Raw genomic sequence first — 20,144 nt, forward strand, 5'->3', positions numbered from 1 at the left:
TACAGTATATACAGGAGAGGATACAGTATATACAGGAGAGGACGCAGTATATACAGGAGAGGACGCAGTATATACAGGAGAGGATACAGTATATACAGGAGAGGATACAGTATATACAGGAGAGGATACAGTATATACAGGAGAGGACGCAGTATATACAGGAGAGGACACAGTATATCCAGGAGAGGACGCAGTATATACAGGAGAGGATACAGTATATACAGGAGAGGATACAGTATATACAGGAGAGGATACAGTATACACAGGAGAGGATACAGTATACACAGGAGAGGATACAGTATATCCAGGAGAGGATACAGTATATACAGGAGAGGACACAGTATATACAGGAGAGGATACAGTATATACAGGAGAGGATACAGTATATACAGGAGAGGATACAGTATATACAGGAGAGGATACAGTATATACAGGAGAGGACACAATATATACAGGAGAGGATACAGTATATCCAGGAGAGGATACAGTATATCCAGGAGAGGACACAGTATATACAGGAGAGGACGCAGTATATACAGGAGAGGACGCAGTATATACAGGAGAGGACGCAGTATATACAGGAAAGGATACAGTACATACAGGAGAGGATGCAGTACATACAGGAGAGGATGCAGTACATACAGGAGAGGATGCAGTATATACAGGAGAGGATACAGTATATACAGGAGAGGATACAGTATATACAGGAGAGGATACAGTATACACAGGAGAGGACGCAGTATATACAGGAGAGGACGCAGTATATACAGGAAAGGATACAGTATATACAGGAGAGGATACAGTATATACAGGAGAGGACACAGTATATACAGGAGAGGACACAGTATATACAGGAGAGGATACAGTATATACAGGAGAGGATACAGTATATACAGGAGAGGATACAGTATATACAGGAGAGGATACAGTATACACAGGAGAGGATACAGTATACACAGGAGAGGACACAGTATATACAGGAGAGGATATAGTATATACAGGAGAGGACGCAGTACATACAGGAGAGGACACAGTATATACAGGAGAGGATACAGTATATACAGGAGAGGATACAGAATATACAGGAGAGGATACAGTATATACAGGAGAGGATACAGTATATACAGGAGAGGATACAGTATACACAGGAGAGGATACAGTATACACAGGAGAGGACACAGTATATACAGGAGAGGATATAGTATATACAGGAGAGGACACAGTATATACAGGAGAGGATACAGTATATACAGGAGAGGACGCAGTATATACAGGAGAGGATACAGTATATACAGGAGAGGATACAGTATATACAGGAGAGGACACAGTATATACAGGAGAGGACGCAGTATATACAGGAGAGGATACAGTATATACAGGAGAGGATACAGTATATACAGGAGAGGACGCAGTATATACAGGAGAGGATACAGTATATACAGGAGAGGACACAGTATATACAGGAGAGGATACAGTATATACAGGAGAGGATACAGTATATACAGGAGAGGACGCAGTATATACAGGAGAGGATACAGTATACACAGGAGAGGACGCAGTATATACACACACAAGAGGATAGAGTATATACACGAGAGGATACAGTATATACAGGAGAGGATACAGTATATACAGGAGAGGACGCAGTATATACAGGAGAGGATACAGTATATACAGGAGAGGACACAGTATATACAGGAGAGGATACAGTATATACAGGAGAGGATACAGTATATACAGGAGAGGACGCAGTATATACAGGAGAGGATACAGTATACACAGGAGAGGACGCAGTATATACACACACAAGAGGATAGAGTATATACACGAGAGGATACAGTATATACATATAAATGAAGGAGAGGTGTGACATATACATATACACATGATATACTCGGTGTCAGGGTATATACACATACTTGGTGCGGTACCGCAGCGTCTTGTTGCCGCCCAGCTCTCACTACACAACGTGCCGGTATCTCAGTATATGACAGAACAACAGACAGTACGGGAGCCGAGGAGGGACAGAAGAGTGCGGAGTGCGGAGTGCGGAGCTGCGCCTGCGCTGTGCGGCCTCAGCTGAGGAGACCCGGCCGGAGCCTCATGTAATGTCCTTTATATTATATATTATCCTTCATACTATATGATATATTATCCCTCCTGTATATCCTATATCCCTCCTGTACCGTCCTGTCTCTTCTCCCTCTTCCTTTCCTCAGGCCGCCATGTCTCAGAGATCTGCAGCGCGGGAATGTCCCGGGTGGCGCAGTTGCCCCTAGTAACCACATGGCTTCTGTCATGTGCATGTGACCGGTTGCTATGGGTGATAGAGGGAGAGATCACAAGATAATTCACTTTATAAGTAACAAACTATGACAGAATGGGGATTACTGACTAATAGGTGACCGTGTAATGAATCCCCCAATGTGATCGGTTCATATCATGTAATAGTGTCCTAGCGAGATCACATGGTATCATATAATAGTGTCCTACAGAGATCACATGGTATCATATAATAGTGTCCTACAGAGATCACATGGTATCATATAATAGTGTCCTACAGAGATCACATGGTATCATATAATAGTGTCCTCCAGAGATCACATGGTATCATATAATAGTGTCCTAGAGAGATCACGTGGTATCATATAATAGTGTCCTACAGAGATCACGTGGTATCATATAATAGTGTCCTACAGAGATCACATGGTATCATATAATAGTGTCCTACAGAGATCACATGGTATCATGTAATAGTGTCCTACAGAGATCACATGGTATCATATAATAGTGTCCTACAGAGATCACATGGTATCATATAATAGTGTCCTCCAGAGATCACATGGTATCATATAATAGTGTCCTCCAGAGATCACATGGTATCATATAATAGTGTCCTACAGAGATCACATGGTATCATATAATAGTGTCCTCCAGAGATCACGTGGTATCATATAATAGTGTCCTACAGAGATCACATGGTATCATATAATAGTGTCCTACAGAGATCACATGGTATCATATAATAGTGTCCTAGAGAGATCACATGGTATCATGTAATAGTGTCCTACAGAGATCACATGGTATCATATAATAGTGTCCTACAGAGATCACATGGTATCATATAATAGTGTCCTACAGAGATCACATGGTATCATATAATAGTGTCCTACAGAGATCACATGGTATCATATAATAGTGTCCTACAGAGATCACATGGTATCATATAATAGTGTCCTACAGAGATCACGTGGTATCATATAATAGTGTCCTACAGAGATCACGTGGTATCATATAATAGTGTCCTACAGAGATCACATGGTATCATATAGTAGTGTCCTACAGAGATCACATGGTATCATATAATAGTGTCCTAGCGAGATCACATGGTATCATATAATAGTGTCCTACAGAGATCACATGGTATCATATAATAGTGTCCTAGAGAGATCACGTGGTATCATATAATAGTGTCCTACAGAGATCACATGGTATCATATAATAGTGTCCTACAGAGATCACATGGTATCATATAGTAGTGTCCTACAGAGATCACATGGTATCATATAATAGTGTCCTACAGAGATCACATGGTATCATATAATAGTGTCCTACAGAGATCACGTGGTATCATATAATAGTGTCCTACAGAGATCACATGGTATCATATAATAGTGTCCTACAGAGATCACATGGTATCATGTAATAGTGTCCTACAGAGATCACATGGTATCATATAATAGTGTCCTACAGAGATCACATGGTATCATATAATAGTGTCCTCCAGAGATCACATGGTATCATATAATAGTGTCCTACAGAGATCACATGGTATCATATAATAGTGTCCTCCAGAGATCACGTGGTATCATATAATAGTGTCCTACAGAGATCACATGGTATCATATAATAGTGTCCTACAGAGATCACATGGTATCATATAATAGTGTCCTAGAGAGATCACATGGTATCATGTAATAGTGTCCTACAGAGATCACATGGTATCATATAATAGTGTCCTACAGAGATCACATGGTATCATATAATAGTGTCCTACAGAGATCACATGGTATCATATAATAGTGTCCTCCAGAGATCACATGGTATCATATAATAGTGTCCTACAGAGATCACATGGTATCATATAGTAGTGTCCTACAGAGATCACATGGTATCATATAATAGTGTCCTACAGAGATCACATGGTATCATATAATAGTGTCCTAGAGAGATCACATGGTATCATGTAATAGTGTCCTACAGAGATCACATGGTATCATATAATAGTGCCCTACAGAGATCACATGGTATCATATAATAGTGTCCTACAGAGATCACGTGGTATCATATAATAGTGTCCTACAGAGATCACGTGGTATCATATAATAGTGTCCTACAGAGATCACGTGGTATCATATAATAGTGTCCTACAGAGATCACATGGTATCATATAATAGTGTCCTACAGAGATCACATGGTATCATATAATAGTGTCCTACAGAGATCACATGGTATCATGTAATAGTGTCCTACAGAGATCACATGGTATCATATAATAGTGTCCTACAGAGATCACATGGTATCATATAATAGTGTCCTACAGAGATCACGTGGTATCATATAATAGTGTCCTACAGAGATCACGTGGTATCATATAATAGTGTCCTACAGAGATCACATGGTATCATATAATAGTGTCCTACAGAGATCACATGGTATCATATAATAGTGTCCTACAGAGATCACGTGGTATCATATAATAGTGTCCTACAGAGATCACATGGTATCATATAATAGTGTCCTACAGAGATCACGTGGTATCATATAATAGTGTCCTACAGAGATCACGTGGTATCATATAATAGTGTCCTACAGAGATCACATGGTATCATATAATAGTGTCCTACAGAGATCACATGGTATCATATAATAGTGTCCTACAGAGATCACGTGGTATCATATAATAGTGTCCTACAGAGATCACGTGGTGTCATATAGTAGTGTCCTACAGAGATCACGTGGTATCATATAATAGTGTCCTACAGAGATCATGTGGTATCATATAATAGTGTCCTACAGAGATCACGTGGTATCATATAATAGTGTCCTACAGAGATCACATGGTATCATATAATAGTGTCCTACAGAGATCACGTGGTGTCATATAATAGTGTCCTAGAGAGATCACATGGTATCATATAGTAGTGTCCTACAGAGATCACGTGGTATCATGTAATAGTGTCCTACAGAGATCACGTGGTATATAATAGTGTCCTAGAGAGATCACATGGTATCATATAATAGTGTCCTACAGAGATCACGTGGTATCATATAATAGTGTCCTACAGAGATCACGTGGTATCATATAATAGTGTCCTACAGAGATCACATGGTATCATATAGTAGTGTCCTAGAGAGATCACATGGTATCATATAATAGTGTCCTACAGAGATCACATGGTATCATATAATAGTGTCCTACAGAGATCACGTGGTATCATATAATAGTGTCCTACAGAGATCACGTGGTATCATATAGTAGTGTCCTACAGAGATCACGTGGTATCATATAATAGTGTCCTACAGAGATCACGTGGTATCATATAATAGTGTCCTACAGAGATCACGTGGTATCATATAATAGTGTCCTAGAGAGATCACATGGTATCATATAATAGTGTCCTAGAGAGATCACATGGTATCATATAATAGTGTCCTACAGAGATCACGTGGTATCATATAATAGTGTCCTAGAGAGATCACATGGTATCATATAATAGTGTCCTACAGAGATCACGTGGTATCATATAATAGTGTCCTACAGAGATCACGTGGTATGATATAATAGTGTCCTAGAGAGATCACGTGGTATCATATAAGTGTCCTAGAGAGATCACATGGTATCATATAATTGTGTCCTACAGAGATCACATGGTATCATATAATAGTGTCCTACAGAGATCACGTGGTATCATATAATAGTGCCACACAGTGTCCTACAGAGATTACGTGGTGTCATAATAGTGCCACACATTGTCCTACAGAGATCACATGGTATCATATATTATAGTACCACACAGTGTCCTACAGAGATCACGTGGTGTCATATAATAGTGCCATACAGTGTCCTACAGAGATCACGTGGTATCATATAATAGTGCCACACTGTGTCCTACAGAGATCATGTGGTATCATATAATAGTGTCCTACAGAGATCACGTGGTATCATATAGTAGTGTCCTACAGAGATCACATGGTATCATATAGTAGTGTCCTACAGAGATCACGTGGTATCATATAGTAGTGTCCTACAGAGATCACATGGTATCATATAATAGTGTCCTACAGAGATCACGTGGTATCATATAATAGTGCCACACAGTGTCCTACAGAGATCACATGGTATCATATAATAGTGTCCTACAGAGATCACGTGGTATCATGTAATAGTGTCCTACAGAGATCACATGGTATCATATAATAGTGTCCTACAGAGATCACGTGGTATCATGTAATAGTGTCCTACAGAGATCACATGGTATCATATAGTAGTGTCCTACAGAGGTCACATGGTATCATATAATAGTGTCCTACAGAGATCACGTGGTATCATATAATAGTGTCCTACAGAGATCACGTGGTATCATATAATAGTGTCCTACAGAGATCACATGGTATCATATAATAGTGTCCTACAGAGATCACATGGTATCATGTAATAGTGTCCTACAGAGATCACATGGTATCATATAATAGTGTCCTACAGAGATCACGTGGTATGATATAAAAGTGTCCTACAGAGATCATGTGGTATCATATAATAGTGTCCTACAGAGATCACGTGGTATCATATAATAGTGTCCTACAGAGATCACATGGTATCATATAATAGTGTCCTACAGAGATCACATGGTATCATGTAATAGTGTCCTACAGAGATCACATGGTATCATATAATAGTGTCCTACAGAGATCACATGGTATCATATAATAGTGTCCTACAGAGATCACGTGGTGTCATATAATAGTGTCCTACAGAGATCAAGTGGTATCATATAATAGTGCCACACAGTGTCCTACAGAGATCACGTGGTGTCATATAATAGTGCCACACAGTGTCCTACAGAGATCACATGGTGTCATATAATAGTGCCACACAGTGTCCTACAGAGATCACGTGGTATCATATAATAGTGTCCTACAGAGATCACGTGGTATCATATAGTAGTGTCCTACAGAGATCACATGGTATCATATAATAGTGTCCTACAGAGATCACATGGTATCATATAGTAGTGTCCTACAGAGATCACAGGGTATCATATAATAGTGCCAATCAGTGTCCTACAGAGATCACGTGGTATAATATAATAGTGTCCTACAGAGATCACGTGGTATCATATAGTAGTGTCCTACAGAGATCACATGGTATCATATAATAGTGTCCTACAGAGATCACGTGGTATCATATAATAGTGCCACACAGTGTCCTACAGAGATCACATGGTATCATATAATAGTGTCCTACAGAGATCACGTGGTATCATGTAATAGTGTCCTACAGAGATCACATGGTATCATATAATAGTGTCCTACAGAGATCACGTGGTATCATATAATAGTGCCACACAGTGTCCTACAGAGATCACATGGTATCATATAATAGTGCCACACAGTGTCCTACAGAGATCATGTGGTATCATATAATAGTGTCCTACAGAGATCATATGGTATCATATAATAGTGTCCTACAGAGATCACATGGTATCATATAGTAGTGTCCTACAGAGATCACATGGTATCATATAATAGTGTCCTACAGAGATCACGTGGTATCATATAATAGTGCCACACAGTGTCCTACAGAGATCACATGGTATCATATAATAGTGTCCTACAGAAATCACGTGGTATCATATAATAGTGCCACACAGTGTCCTACAGAGATCACATGGTATCATATAATAGTGCCACACAGTGTCCTACAGGGATCACATGGTATCATATAATAGTGCCACACAGTGTCCTACAGAGATCACGTGGTATCATATAATAGTGTCCTACAGAGATCACATGGTATCATATAATAGTGCCACACAGTGTCCTACAGAGATCACGTGGTATCATATAATAGTGCCACACAGTGTCCTACAGAGATCACATGGTATCATATAATAGTGTCCTACAGAGATCACATGGTATCATAGAATAGTGCCACACAGTGTCCTACATAGATCACGTGGTATCAAATAATAGTGCCACACAGTGTCCTACAGAGATCACATGGTATCATATAATAGTGTCCTACAGAGATCACATGGTATCATAGAATAGTGCCACACAGTGTCCTACAGAGATCACGTGGTATCATATAATAGTGCCACACAGTGTCCTACAGAGATCACGTGGTATCATATAATAGTGCCACAGTGTCCTACAGATATCACATGGTATCATATAATAGTGCCACACAGTGTTCCACAGAGATCACGTGGTATCATATAGTGCCACACAGTGTCCTACAGAGCTCATGTGGTATCATATATTATAGTGCCTCAAAGTGTCCTACAGAGATCACATGGTATCATATAATAGTGCCACAGTGTCCTACAGAGATCACATGGTATCATATAATAGTGCCACAGTGTCCTACAGAGATCACGTGGTGTCATATAATAGTGCCACACAGTGTCCTACAGAGATCACATGGTATCAAATAATAGTGTCCTACAGAGATCACATGGTATCATAGAATAGTGCCACACAGTGTCCTACAGAGATCACGTGGTATCATATAATAGTGCCACACAGTGTCCTACAGAGATCACGTGGTATCATATAATAGTGCCACAGTGTCCTACAGATATCACATGGTATCATATAATAGTGCCACACAGTGTTCCACAGAGATCACGTGGTATCATATAGTGCCACAGTGTCCTACAGAGCTCACGTGGTATCATATATTATAGTGCCTCAAAGTGTCCTACAGAGATCACATGGTATCATATAATAGTGCCACAGTGTCCTACAGAGATCACGTGGTATCATATAATAGTGCCACACAGTGTCCTACAGAGATCACGTGGTGTCATATAGGGCTACACAGTGTCCTACAGAGATCACGTGGTATCATATAATAGTGCCACACAGTGTCCTACAGAGATCACATGGTGTCATATAATAGTGCCACACAGTGTCCCACAGAGACCACGTGGTATCATGTAGTGCCACACAGTGTCCTACAGAGATCACTTGGTATCATATAATAGTGCCACACAGTGTCCTACAGAGATCACGTGGTATCATATATTATAGTGCCACACAGTGTCCTACAGAGATCACTTGGTATCATAGAATATAGTGCCACACAGTGTCCTACAGAGATCACGTGGTATCATATAATAGTGCCACACAGTGTCCTACAGAGATCACATGGTGTCATATAATAGTGCCACACAGTGTCCTACAGAGATCACGTGGTATCATATAATAGTGCCACACAGTGTCCTACAGAGATCACATGGTGTCATATAATAGTGCCACACAGTGTCCTACAGAGATCACGTGGTATCATAGAATATAGTGCCACAGAGTGTCCTACAGAGATCACGTGGTATCATATTATAGTGCCACACAGTGTCCTACAGAGATCACGTGGTATCATATAGTGCCACATATTGTCACACAGTGTTCACAAGGTTGTACAGTACTTATGTGGTGTCATACAGTGTTCACAAGGTTGTACTGTACTTATGTGGTATCATATAATAGTGTCCTACAGAGATCACGTGGTATCATATAATAGTGCCACACAGTGTCCTACAGAGATCACATGGTATCATATAATAGTGTCCTACAGAGATCACGTGGTATCATGTAATAGTGTCCTACAGAGATCACATGGTATCATATAATAGTGTCCTACAGAAATCACGTGGTATCATATAATAGTGCCACACAGTGTCCTACAGAGATCACATGGTATCATATAATAGTGCCACACAGTGTCCTACAGGGATCACATGGTATCATATAATAGTGCCACACAGTGTCCTACAGAGATCACGTGGTATCATATAATAGTGTCCTACAGAGATCACATGGTATCATATAATAGTGCCACACAGTGTCCTACAGAGATCACGTGGTATCATATAATAGTGCCACACAGTGTCCTACAGAGATCACATGGTATCATATAATAGTGTCCTACAGAGATCACATGGTATCATAGAATAGTGCCACACAGTGTCCTACATAGATCACGTGGTATCATATAATAGTGCCACACAGTGTCCTACAGAGATCACATGGTATCATATAATAGTGTCCTACAGAGATCACATGGTATCATAGAATAGTGCCACACAGTGTCCTACAGAGATCACGTGGTATCATATAATAGTGCCACACAGTGTCCTACAGAGATCACGTGGTATCATATAATAGTGCCACAGGGTCCTACAGATATCACATGGTATCATATAATAGTGCCACACAGTGTTCCACAGAGATCACGTGGTATCATATAGTGCCACACAGTGTCCTACAGAGCTCACGTGGTATCATATATTATAGTGCCTCAAAGTGTCCTACAGAGATCACATGGTATCATATAATAGTGCCACAGTGTCCTACAGAGATCACATGGTATCATATAATAGTGCCACAGTGTCCTACAGAGATCACGTGGTATCATATAATAGTGCCACACAGTGTCCTACAGAGATCACGTGGTGTCATATAATAGTGCCACACAGTGTCCTACAGAGATCACATGGTATCAAATAATAGTGTCCTACAGAGATCACATGGTATCATAGAATAGTGCCACACAGTGTCCTACAGAGATCACGTGGTATCATATAATAGTGCCACACAGTGTCCTACAGAGATCACGTGGTATCATATAATAGTGCCACAGTGTCCTACAGATATCACATGGTATCATATAATAGTGCCACACAGTGTTCCACAGAGATCACGTGGTATCATATAGTGCCACACAGTGTCCTACAGAGCTCACGTGGTATCATATATTATAGTGCCTCAAAGTGTCCTACAGAGATCACATGGTATCATATAATAGTGCCACAGTGTCCTACAGAGATCACGTGGTATCATATAATAGTGCCACACAGTGTCCTACAGAGATCACGTGGTGTCATATAGGGCTACACAGTGTCCTACAGAGATCACGTGGTATCATATAATAGTGCCACACAGTGTCCTACAGAGATCACATGGTGTCATATAATAGTGCCACACAGTGTCCCACAGAGACCACGTGGTATCATGTAGTGCCACACAGTGTCCTACAGAGATCACTTGGTATCATATAATAGTGCCACACAGTGTCCTACAGAGATCACGTGGTATCATATATTATAGTGCCACACAGTGTCCTACAGAGATCACTTGGTATCATAGAATATAGTGCCACACAGTGTCCTACAGAGATCACGTGGTATCATATAATAGTGCCACACAGTGTCCTACAGAGATCACATGGTGTCATATAATAGTGCCACACAGTGTCCTACAGAGATCACGTGGTATCATAGAATATAGTGCCACAGAGTGTCCTACAGAGATCACGTGGTATCATATAATAGTGCCACACAGTGTCCTACAGAGATCACGTGGTATCATATAGTGCCACATATTGTCATACAGTGTTCACAAGGTTGTACAGTACTTATGTGGTGTCATACAGTGTTCACAAGGTTGTACTGTACTTATGTGGTGTCATACAGTGTTCACAAGGTTGTACAGTACTTATGTGGTGTCATAAAGTGTTCACAAGGTTGTACAGTACTTATGTGGTGTCAGACAGTGTTCACAAGGTTGTACTGTACTTATGTGGTGTCATACAGTGTTCACAAGGTTGTACTGTACTTATGTGGTGTCATACAGTGTTCACAAGGTTGTACTGTACTTATGTGGTGTCATACAGTGTTCACAGGGTTGTACAGTACTTATGTAGTGTCAGACAGTGTTCACAAGGTTGTACAGTACTTATGTGGTGTCATACAGTGTTCACAAGGTTGTACAGTACTTATGTGGTGTCAGACAGTGTTCACAAGGTTGTACTGTACTTATGTGGTGTCATACAGTGTTCACAAGGTTGTACAGTACTTATGTGGTGTCATACAGTGTTCACAAGGTTGTACTGTACTTATGTGGTGTCATACAGTGTTCACAAGGTTGTACTGTACTTATGTGGTGTCATAAAGTGTTCACAAGGTTGTACAGTACTTATGTGGTGTCATACAGTGTTCACAAGGTTGTACAGTACTTATGTGGTGTCATACAGTGTTCACAAGGTTGTACAGTACTTATGTGGTGTCATAAAGTGTTCACAAGGTTGTACAGTACTTATGTGGTGTCATACAGTGTTCACAAGGTTGTACAGTACTTATGTGGTGTCATACAGTGTTCACAAGGTTGTACAGTACTTATGTGGTGTCATACAGTGTTCACAAGGTTGTACAGTACTTATGTGGTGTCATACAGTGTTCACAAGGTTGTATGGTACTTATGTGGTGTCATACAGTGTTCACAAGGTTGTACGGTACTTATGTGGTGTCATACAGTGTTCACAAGGTTGTACTGTACTTATGTGGTGTCATACAGTGTTCACAAGGTTGTACAGTACTTATGTGGTGTCATACAGTGTTCACAAGGTTGTACTGTACTTATGTGGTGTCATACAGTGTTCACAAGGTTGTACAGTACTTATGTGGTGTCATACAGTGTTCACAAGGTTGTACTGTACTTATGTGGTGTCATACAGTGTTCACAAGGTTGGACAGTATTTATGTGGTGTCATACAGTGTTCACAAGGTTGTACTGTACTTATGTGGTGTCATACAGTGTTCACAAGGTTGTACTGTACTTATGTGGTGTCATACAGTGTTCACAAGGTTGTACTGTACTTATGTGGTGTCATACAATGTTCACAAGGTTGTACAGTACTTATGTGGTGTCATACAGTGTTCACAAGGTTGTACTGTACTTATGTGGTGTCATACAGTGTTCACAAGGTTGTACTGTACTTATGTGGTGTCATACAGTGTTCACAAGGTTGTACAGTACTTATGTGATGTCATACAGTGTTCACAAGGTTGTACAGTACTTATGTGGTGTCATACAGTGTTCACAAGGTTGTACAGTACTTATGTGGTGTCATACAGTGTTCACAAGGTTGTACAGTACTTATGTGGTGTCATACAGTGTTCACAAGGTTGTACTGTACTTATGTGGTGTCATACAGTGTTCACAAGGTTGTACAGTAATTATTTGGTGTCATACAGTGTTCACAAGGTTGTACAGTACTTATGTGGTGTCATACAGTGTTCACAAGGTTGTATAGTACTTATGTGGTGTCATTCAGTGTTCACAAGGTTGTACTGTACTTATGTGGTGTCATTCAGTGTTCACAAGGTTGTACAGTAATTATTTGGTGTCATACAGTGTTCACAAGGTTGTACGGTACTTATGTGGTGTCATACAGTGTTCACAAGTTTGTACGGTACTTATGTGGTGTCATACAGTGTTCACAAGGTTGTACTGTACTTATGTGGTGTCAGACAGTGTTCACAAGGTTGAACAGTACATATGTGGTGTCATACAGTGTTCACAAGGTTGTACGGTACTTATGTGGTGTCATACAGTGTTCACAAGGTTGTAAAGTGCTTATGTGGTGTCATACAGTGTTCACAAGGTTGTACAGTACTTATGTGGTGTCAGACAGTGTTCACAAGGTTGTACAGTACTTATGTGGTGTCATACAGTGTTCACAAGGTTGTACAGTGCTTATGTGGTGTCATACAGTGTTCACAAGGTTGTACAGTACTTATGTGGTGTCAGACAGTGTTCACAAGGTTGTACAGTACTTATGTGGTGTCATACAATGTTCACAAGGTTGTACAGTACTTATGTGGTGTCATACAGTGTTCACAGGGTTTTACAGTACTTATGTGGTGTCATACAGTGTTCACAGGGTTTTACAGTACTTATGTGGTGTCATACAGTGTTCACAAGGTTGTACTGTACTTATGTGGTGTCATACAGTGTTCACAGGGTTGTACAGTACTTATGTGGTGTCAGACAGTGTTCACAAGGTTGTACAGTACTTATGTGGTGTCATACAGTGTTCACAAGGTTGTACGGTACTTATGTGGTGTCATACAGTGTTCACAAGGTTGTACGGTACTTATGTGATGTCATACAGTGTTCACAAGGTTGTACAGTACTTATGTGGTGTCATACAGTGTTCACAAGGTTGGACAGTAATTATGTGGTGTCATACAGTGTTCACAAGGTTGTACAGTACTTATGTGGTGTCATACAGTGTTCACAAGGTTGTACAGTACTTTTGTGGTGTCATACAGTGTTCACGAGGTTGTACGGTACTTATGTGGTGTCATACAGTGTTCACAAGGTTGTACAGTGCTTATGTGGTGTCATACAGTGTTCACAAGGTTGTACAGTACTTATGTGGTGTCATACAGTGTTCACAAGGTTGTACAGTGCTTATGTGGTGTCAGACAGTGTTCACAAGGTTGTACAGTGCTTATGTGGTGTCATACAGTGTTCACAAGGTTGTACAGTGCTTATGTGGTGTCATACAGTGTTCACAAGGTTGTACAGTGCCTATGTGGTGTCATACAGTGTTCACAAGGTTGTACAGTACTTATATGGTGTCATACAGTGTTCACAAGGTTGTACAGTACTTGTGTGGTGTCATACAGTGTTCACAAGGTTGAACAGTACTTATGTGGTGTCATACAGTGTTCACAAGGTTGGACAGTACTTATGTGGTGTCATACAGTGTTCACAAGGTTGTACAGTACTTATGTGGTGTCATACAGTGTTCACAAGGTTGTACAGTACTTATGTGGTGTCATACAGTGTTCACAAGGTTGTACAGTACTTATGTGGTGTCATACAGTGTTCACAAGGTTGTACAGTACTAATGTGGTGTCATACAGTGTTCACAAGATTGTACAGTGCTTATGTGGTGTCAGACAGTGTTCACAAGGTTGTACAGTGCTTATGTGGTGTCAGACAGTGTTCACAAGGTTGTACTGTACTTATGTGGTGTCAGACAGTGTTCACAAGGTTGTACAGTGCTTATGTGGTGTCATACAGTGTTCACAAGTTTGTACAGTACTTATGTGGTGTCAGACAGTTTTCACAAGGTTGTACAGTACTTATGTGGTGTCAGACAGTGTTCACAAGGTTGTACTGTACTTATGTGGTGTCATACAGTGTTCACAAGGTTGTACTGTACTTATGTGGTGTCATACAGTGTTCACAAGGTTGTACAGTACTTATGTGATCTCATACAGTGTTCACAAGGTTGTACAGTGCTTATGTAGTGTCAGACAGTGTTCACAAGGTTGGACAGTACTTATGTGGTGTCATACAGTGTTCACAAGGTTGGACAGTACTTATGTAGTGTCATACAGTGTTCACAAGGTTGTACAGTACTTATGTGGTGTCATACAGTGTTCACAAGGTTGTACGGTACTTATGTGGTGTCGTACAGTGTTCACGAGGTTGTACGGTACTTATGTGGTGTCATACAGTGTTCACGAGGTTGTACGGTACTTATGTGGTGTCATACAGTGTTCACAAGGTTGTACAGTACTTATGTGGTGTCATACAGTGTTCACAAGGTTGGACAGTATTTATGTGGTGTCATACAGTGTTCACAAGGTTGTACAGTACTTATGTGGTGTCATACAGTGTTCACAAGGTTGTACAGTACTTATGTGGTGTCATACAGTGTTCACGAGGTTGTACGGTACTTATGTGGTGTCATACAGTGTTCACAAGGTTGTACAGTAATTATGTGGTGTCAGACAGTGTTCACAAGGTTGTACGGTACTTATGTGGTGTCAGACAGTGTTCACAAGGTTGTACTGTACTTATGTGGTGTCATACAGTGTTCACGAGGTTGTACGGTACTTATGTGGTGTCATACAGTGTTCACAAGGTTGTACAGTAATTATGTGGTGTCAGACAGTGTTCACAAGGTTGTACGGTACTTATGTGGTGTCATACAGTGTTCACAAGGTTGTACTGTGTAGCCCTAGTATTTGTAGACCATGCATCACCTAATAAACGGGGCGATGTGCGGTTGATGAACAAGGATTTTTGTGACAAGGCAAAGCTATCAGCTGCTGAGCAGGCTCTTGTTCATTGGCTGCACGCTGGCCCTATTACACAGGGTGATATCAGTCATTAGGAAATGCCATTTAATAACAAAAGGACCATTAATTTATGTGTTGCCTTCCAATTACTGAGTTCACAGCACAATCATTGAGTATATGGCGGTGCTTTTTAATTATCTGGGGGGTGTGGTCTGATGTTCAGAGATCAGTTTAATCGGACATCGTTGTTTCAGGTCTGGCTGCTGTTCTGGATGAACCTGTGTATCCCGTGCACCATCAGCGCTTTGAGAACCCAGCGAAGGACCCACGAGACACAAGAGCCATCTGATTTGTTTTCATCCATAATCGTGTAGTCAACCTATGAGGCATTGTGCTGGAGTCCTTGTATGACATCTTCTTGAAATGTGGTTTTGACCACTTATGTGACTTATAAGTACTTGACAGGAACCTACATGACCTTCTCCACTGCCTCAAAGTGAAGTAGTGACGTTGTAGTGATAAAACCATAATGGCGTTTGCTGAACTTAGAGAAGAACTGAACTGCTCCATCTGCCTGAACATCTTCACAGATCCGGTCACCCTGAGCTGCGGACACAACTTCTGCTGGGTCTGTATTGATCGTGTGCTGCATAGCCAGGAGGGGGCCGGAGTTTACAGCTGTCCAGACTGCAGAACCGAGTTTACGGAGCGTCCAGCACTGCATAAAACCATCGCTCTCCGTAACATAGCTAAGAGTTTCCAGTCTAAGCCAGAAGAAGAGGAGAATGGTGGCATCTTCTGCACTTACTGTGACTCCTCCGTACCCGCCGTTAAAACCTGTCTTCAATGTGAAGCTTCTTTATGTGACAAGCACCTAAAAAAACACAACAAGTCAGATGGTCACGTCTTAATGGAACCCACCACTTCTCTGGAGAATAGAAAGTGTTCCACCCATAAGAAGATGCTGGAGTACTACTGCATCGAGGACTCCTCCTGTGTCTGCGTCACCTGCTGCTTGGCTGGAAAACACAAAGGACACCAGGTAGAACCAATAGATGAAGTATCTGAGAATGAGAGAATGAAACTTCAGCATGTCCTGGAGAAGCTGGCCTCAAAGCGAGAGAAGGTCGAGATACGAGTCCAGAGCCTTGAAGAACACAAACTGGAAGTGACAAAACGAGCAGAAGGAGAATCAAAGAGAGTTTCCTCCTTGTTCAGAGACATCCAGAGACGTCTCGTAGAACTAGAGAAGAAAGTTCTAGATGAGATCTCCAGGCAGGTGGCTGAGGTGGTAATATCCGTCTCTGATCTAATCCAACAGCTCGAATAACAGAAAGACGAGTTGTCCAGAGAGATTTCCTGCATTGAGGAGCTGTGTCTACTGATGGATCCATTAATTCTCCTCCAAGAACTGGAATCTGGGAAATATTACTTGAGTGGTGATGCCGAAGGAAGTGACGAAGACCAAAAAGACCCCAAGTCCCCCAAATGTGTGGGGGATCTGGACAGAAATCTAACCACCATGACCTTACATACAGGGTTGGCTGATATCATAGCACACTTTAAGGGAGGCCTTCATATTGTGGAGGTCCCAGACCTACTCCTGGATGTTAATACCGCTGCCAGTTACGTGCACATCTCAAGTGACCTGAAAACTGCTTCATATTCCAGTAATGAAAAGCACCCAGAATCCCCCAGGAGGTTTGAAGACTGTCAAGTTTTGAGCACCAGAACCTTCTCATCAGGCCGCCATTTCTGGGAAGTGGAAGTTAGTAAAGCGGGGAATTGGATGATAGGAGTGTGTTACCCCACTATGGACAGAAAAGGCGACCAGTCGTACATGGGAAGCAACGAGAAGTCCTGGTGTTTATCTAGGTCCAAATCAAAGAAGCATCATTATTCAGTGATGCATCATGGGAAGGGTATCCATTTACCCGGCAAGGCTTCCAGTCAGAGATTAGTGATCTATCTGGATTATGAGGCTGGACAGTTGTCCTTCTATGAGTTGTGTGATCCGGTCAGACACCTGCACACCTTTACCGCTGCCTTTACCGAGCCTCTTCATGCTGCACTCTACATATGGGATGAATGGGTTGCAATTAGGAGCTAGAATACGGGTAACATCTGGAAGGGTTTGTTTGGGGGGTTAGGACTACCCAAACCTCTCTAAACCCCAAACACAAGGGACCTTGTTTTTTTGTTTTTGTTGGAAAGAGAGGGAACATCTACAGAACTAGGATGAGATTCCTATCACTGCACAACCCACCACTGAAATCAGAAAAGTATCTTGAGTTTCGCGTCACAGGTTTCCAGTTCCGGAGCAAATAAACAATGATGCGTCTCCCATGTGGGCCTTGATGGTTTAACTCAAGCAATACTGTTCTGTTAAAGGGGTATTCCCGTGGAAAACTTTTTAATTGTTTTTTAAATCAACTGGTGCCAGAAAGTTAAACCGATTTGTAAATGACTTCTATAAAAAAAATCGTAATCCTACCAGTACTTATTAGGGGCTGTATACTACAGAGGAAATGCTTTTCTTTTTGGATTTCTTTTTGGATTAAACCCTGCCCAGAATGCCGGCATAAAAAAACTAAAATCTGGACTTCCTGCCGATCTGGTATCACTGCCCTATCCTTCAGTTTGGTCCTCTTCCTAGTTCTTGTGGTCGACTCATCAGACCCCCTGACCCCTCTGTCCATTTTAGGAACTGTCCAGAGTAGCATTTGTTTGCTATGGGGATTTTCTCCTGCTATGGACAGAGGTGTCAGCAGAGAGCACTGTGGTCATGACAGAAAAGAAATCCAAAAAGAAAATAATTTTAATCTGTAGAATACAGCCGCTAATAAGTACTGGAAGGATTAAGATTTTTTTTAATAGAAGTAATTTACAAATTTGTTTAACTTTCTGGCATCAGTTGATAAAAAAAAAAAAAAAAAGTTTTCCACCAGAGTACCCCTTTAAGTGAGTTACATCTGCATGGGACCTCTGTATAGGAGCACAACGGATACCAACGGATCCCATTGACTTTGGGACCGTCGAGTCGAGCAGGGAAAAAAAAATTAGACCTGCAGTATTTTTATTTTTCTGCTGAATTCCTGTTATCTGAACGGACTCTTCGGTGATGTGAGCCCGACCTTAAAGGGGTACACCAATGCTCAGCGTATGAAACAAACTGTTCCAATCGCTGGAGCCGGCACTGGGAGCTTGCGACGTCATAGCCCCACCTCCTCGATGCAAGTCTATGGGAAGGGGCGTGACAGCTGTCATGAGGGGGGGCTATGACGTCACGAGCTCCTGGCTCCAGCGTTTGGAACAGTTTGTTCCAAACTCTGAGCAGCGGAGTACCCCTTGAATCTAATATGTATGGTGTGCTGTAGACCAGGCGTGAACCAAAAATCATATTCATCCAACAGTTGTCTCTCTCTTGGTGAGAGAGGAATAGGCCGCTGCCAGACAAAAAAAGAGTGGGTTTGTAAAATCTCTTCTTTCCCCCCGACGTCTGCCGTTTGATGTCACATTAGATAGTTGGCCGTACCTGTTTTAAATCTGTAGGATTTCATGTCCGTATCTGGTTTTGCAGTTGACTTTAATAGGCTGTGCCGCAATGTATGGGGCTGTGCCTAGTGTGAGCGGCCCTTCAGGCAGCGGGCTTGTGGGGGGACCAGGAGTGTGACCACCACCGAACAAATATAAACGGCACATAGAGAACCCCTTTAATCAAATCTGTATGGTCTGTAGTGTGCCAACCATTTGTGGGTTTATTTACTGTTCCAGAATCGGTTTAGTTTGAACCCCACATACATATTAGAGATTTCTCTTTAAAGGGGTAGTAAAGCCCCAGAACTTTTTTTTTTTTGTGATTCAGAGTGTTTAGAAAATAATGTCTCCTGGCCCCCACTGCGCTTCTGCTCTCCGCTTCATCCTGCAATGTGTCGAACCTCCAGTAACTGCGCTCTCAGACCCGCACACGTGACCCAC

At 41.4% G+C, this 20,144-nt stretch overlaps 2 protein-coding genes across 6 annotated transcripts in view; one reads left to right on the top strand and one right to left on the bottom strand.

The window, feature by feature from the left end:
- The window catches only part of TBCD (tubulin folding cofactor D), a 324,749-nt gene that overhangs the window by 183,560 nt on the left and 121,045 nt on the right, over positions 1–20,144 (bottom strand). The window contains exon 1 of one of the 5 annotated variants that reach the window (XM_056553200.1): positions 2,187–2,321. The exons of 3 other annotated variants lie outside the window; for them this stretch is intronic. In XM_056553200.1, the coding sequence (XP_056409175.1) occupies positions 2,187–2,306 (120 nt within the window). In that variant the 5' untranslated portion in view covers positions 2,307–2,321. Of the gene's footprint in view, positions 1–1,919; positions 2,057–2,186; positions 2,322–20,144 lie in introns of those variants that run through there. One more of the 5 variants, XM_056553203.1, reaches the window with a different exon arrangement.
- Positions 2,022–18,612, top strand: LOC130324102 (E3 ubiquitin-protein ligase TRIM8-like). Its single transcript, XM_056553212.1, has 2 exons — positions 2,022–2,105; positions 16,421–18,612. Exon 2 carries the CDS (start codon positions 16,696–16,698, stop codon positions 17,494–17,496), a length of 801 nt encoding a protein of 266 aa, XP_056409187.1. The 5' UTR covers positions 2,022–2,105; positions 16,421–16,695; the 3' UTR covers positions 17,497–18,612.

This window comes from Hyla sarda, unplaced genomic scaffold (genome assembly GCF_029499605.1).
Source record: "Hyla sarda isolate aHylSar1 unplaced genomic scaffold, aHylSar1.hap1 scaffold_259, whole genome shotgun sequence".
NCBI lineage: Eukaryota > Metazoa > Chordata > Amphibia > Anura > Hylidae > Hyla > Hyla sarda.

Coding starts and splice junctions, on each gene's coding strand:
- LOC130324102 (XM_056553212.1), top strand. CDS start 16,696: ATGGCGTTTGCTGAACTTAGAGAAGAACTGAACTGCTCCATCTGCCTG.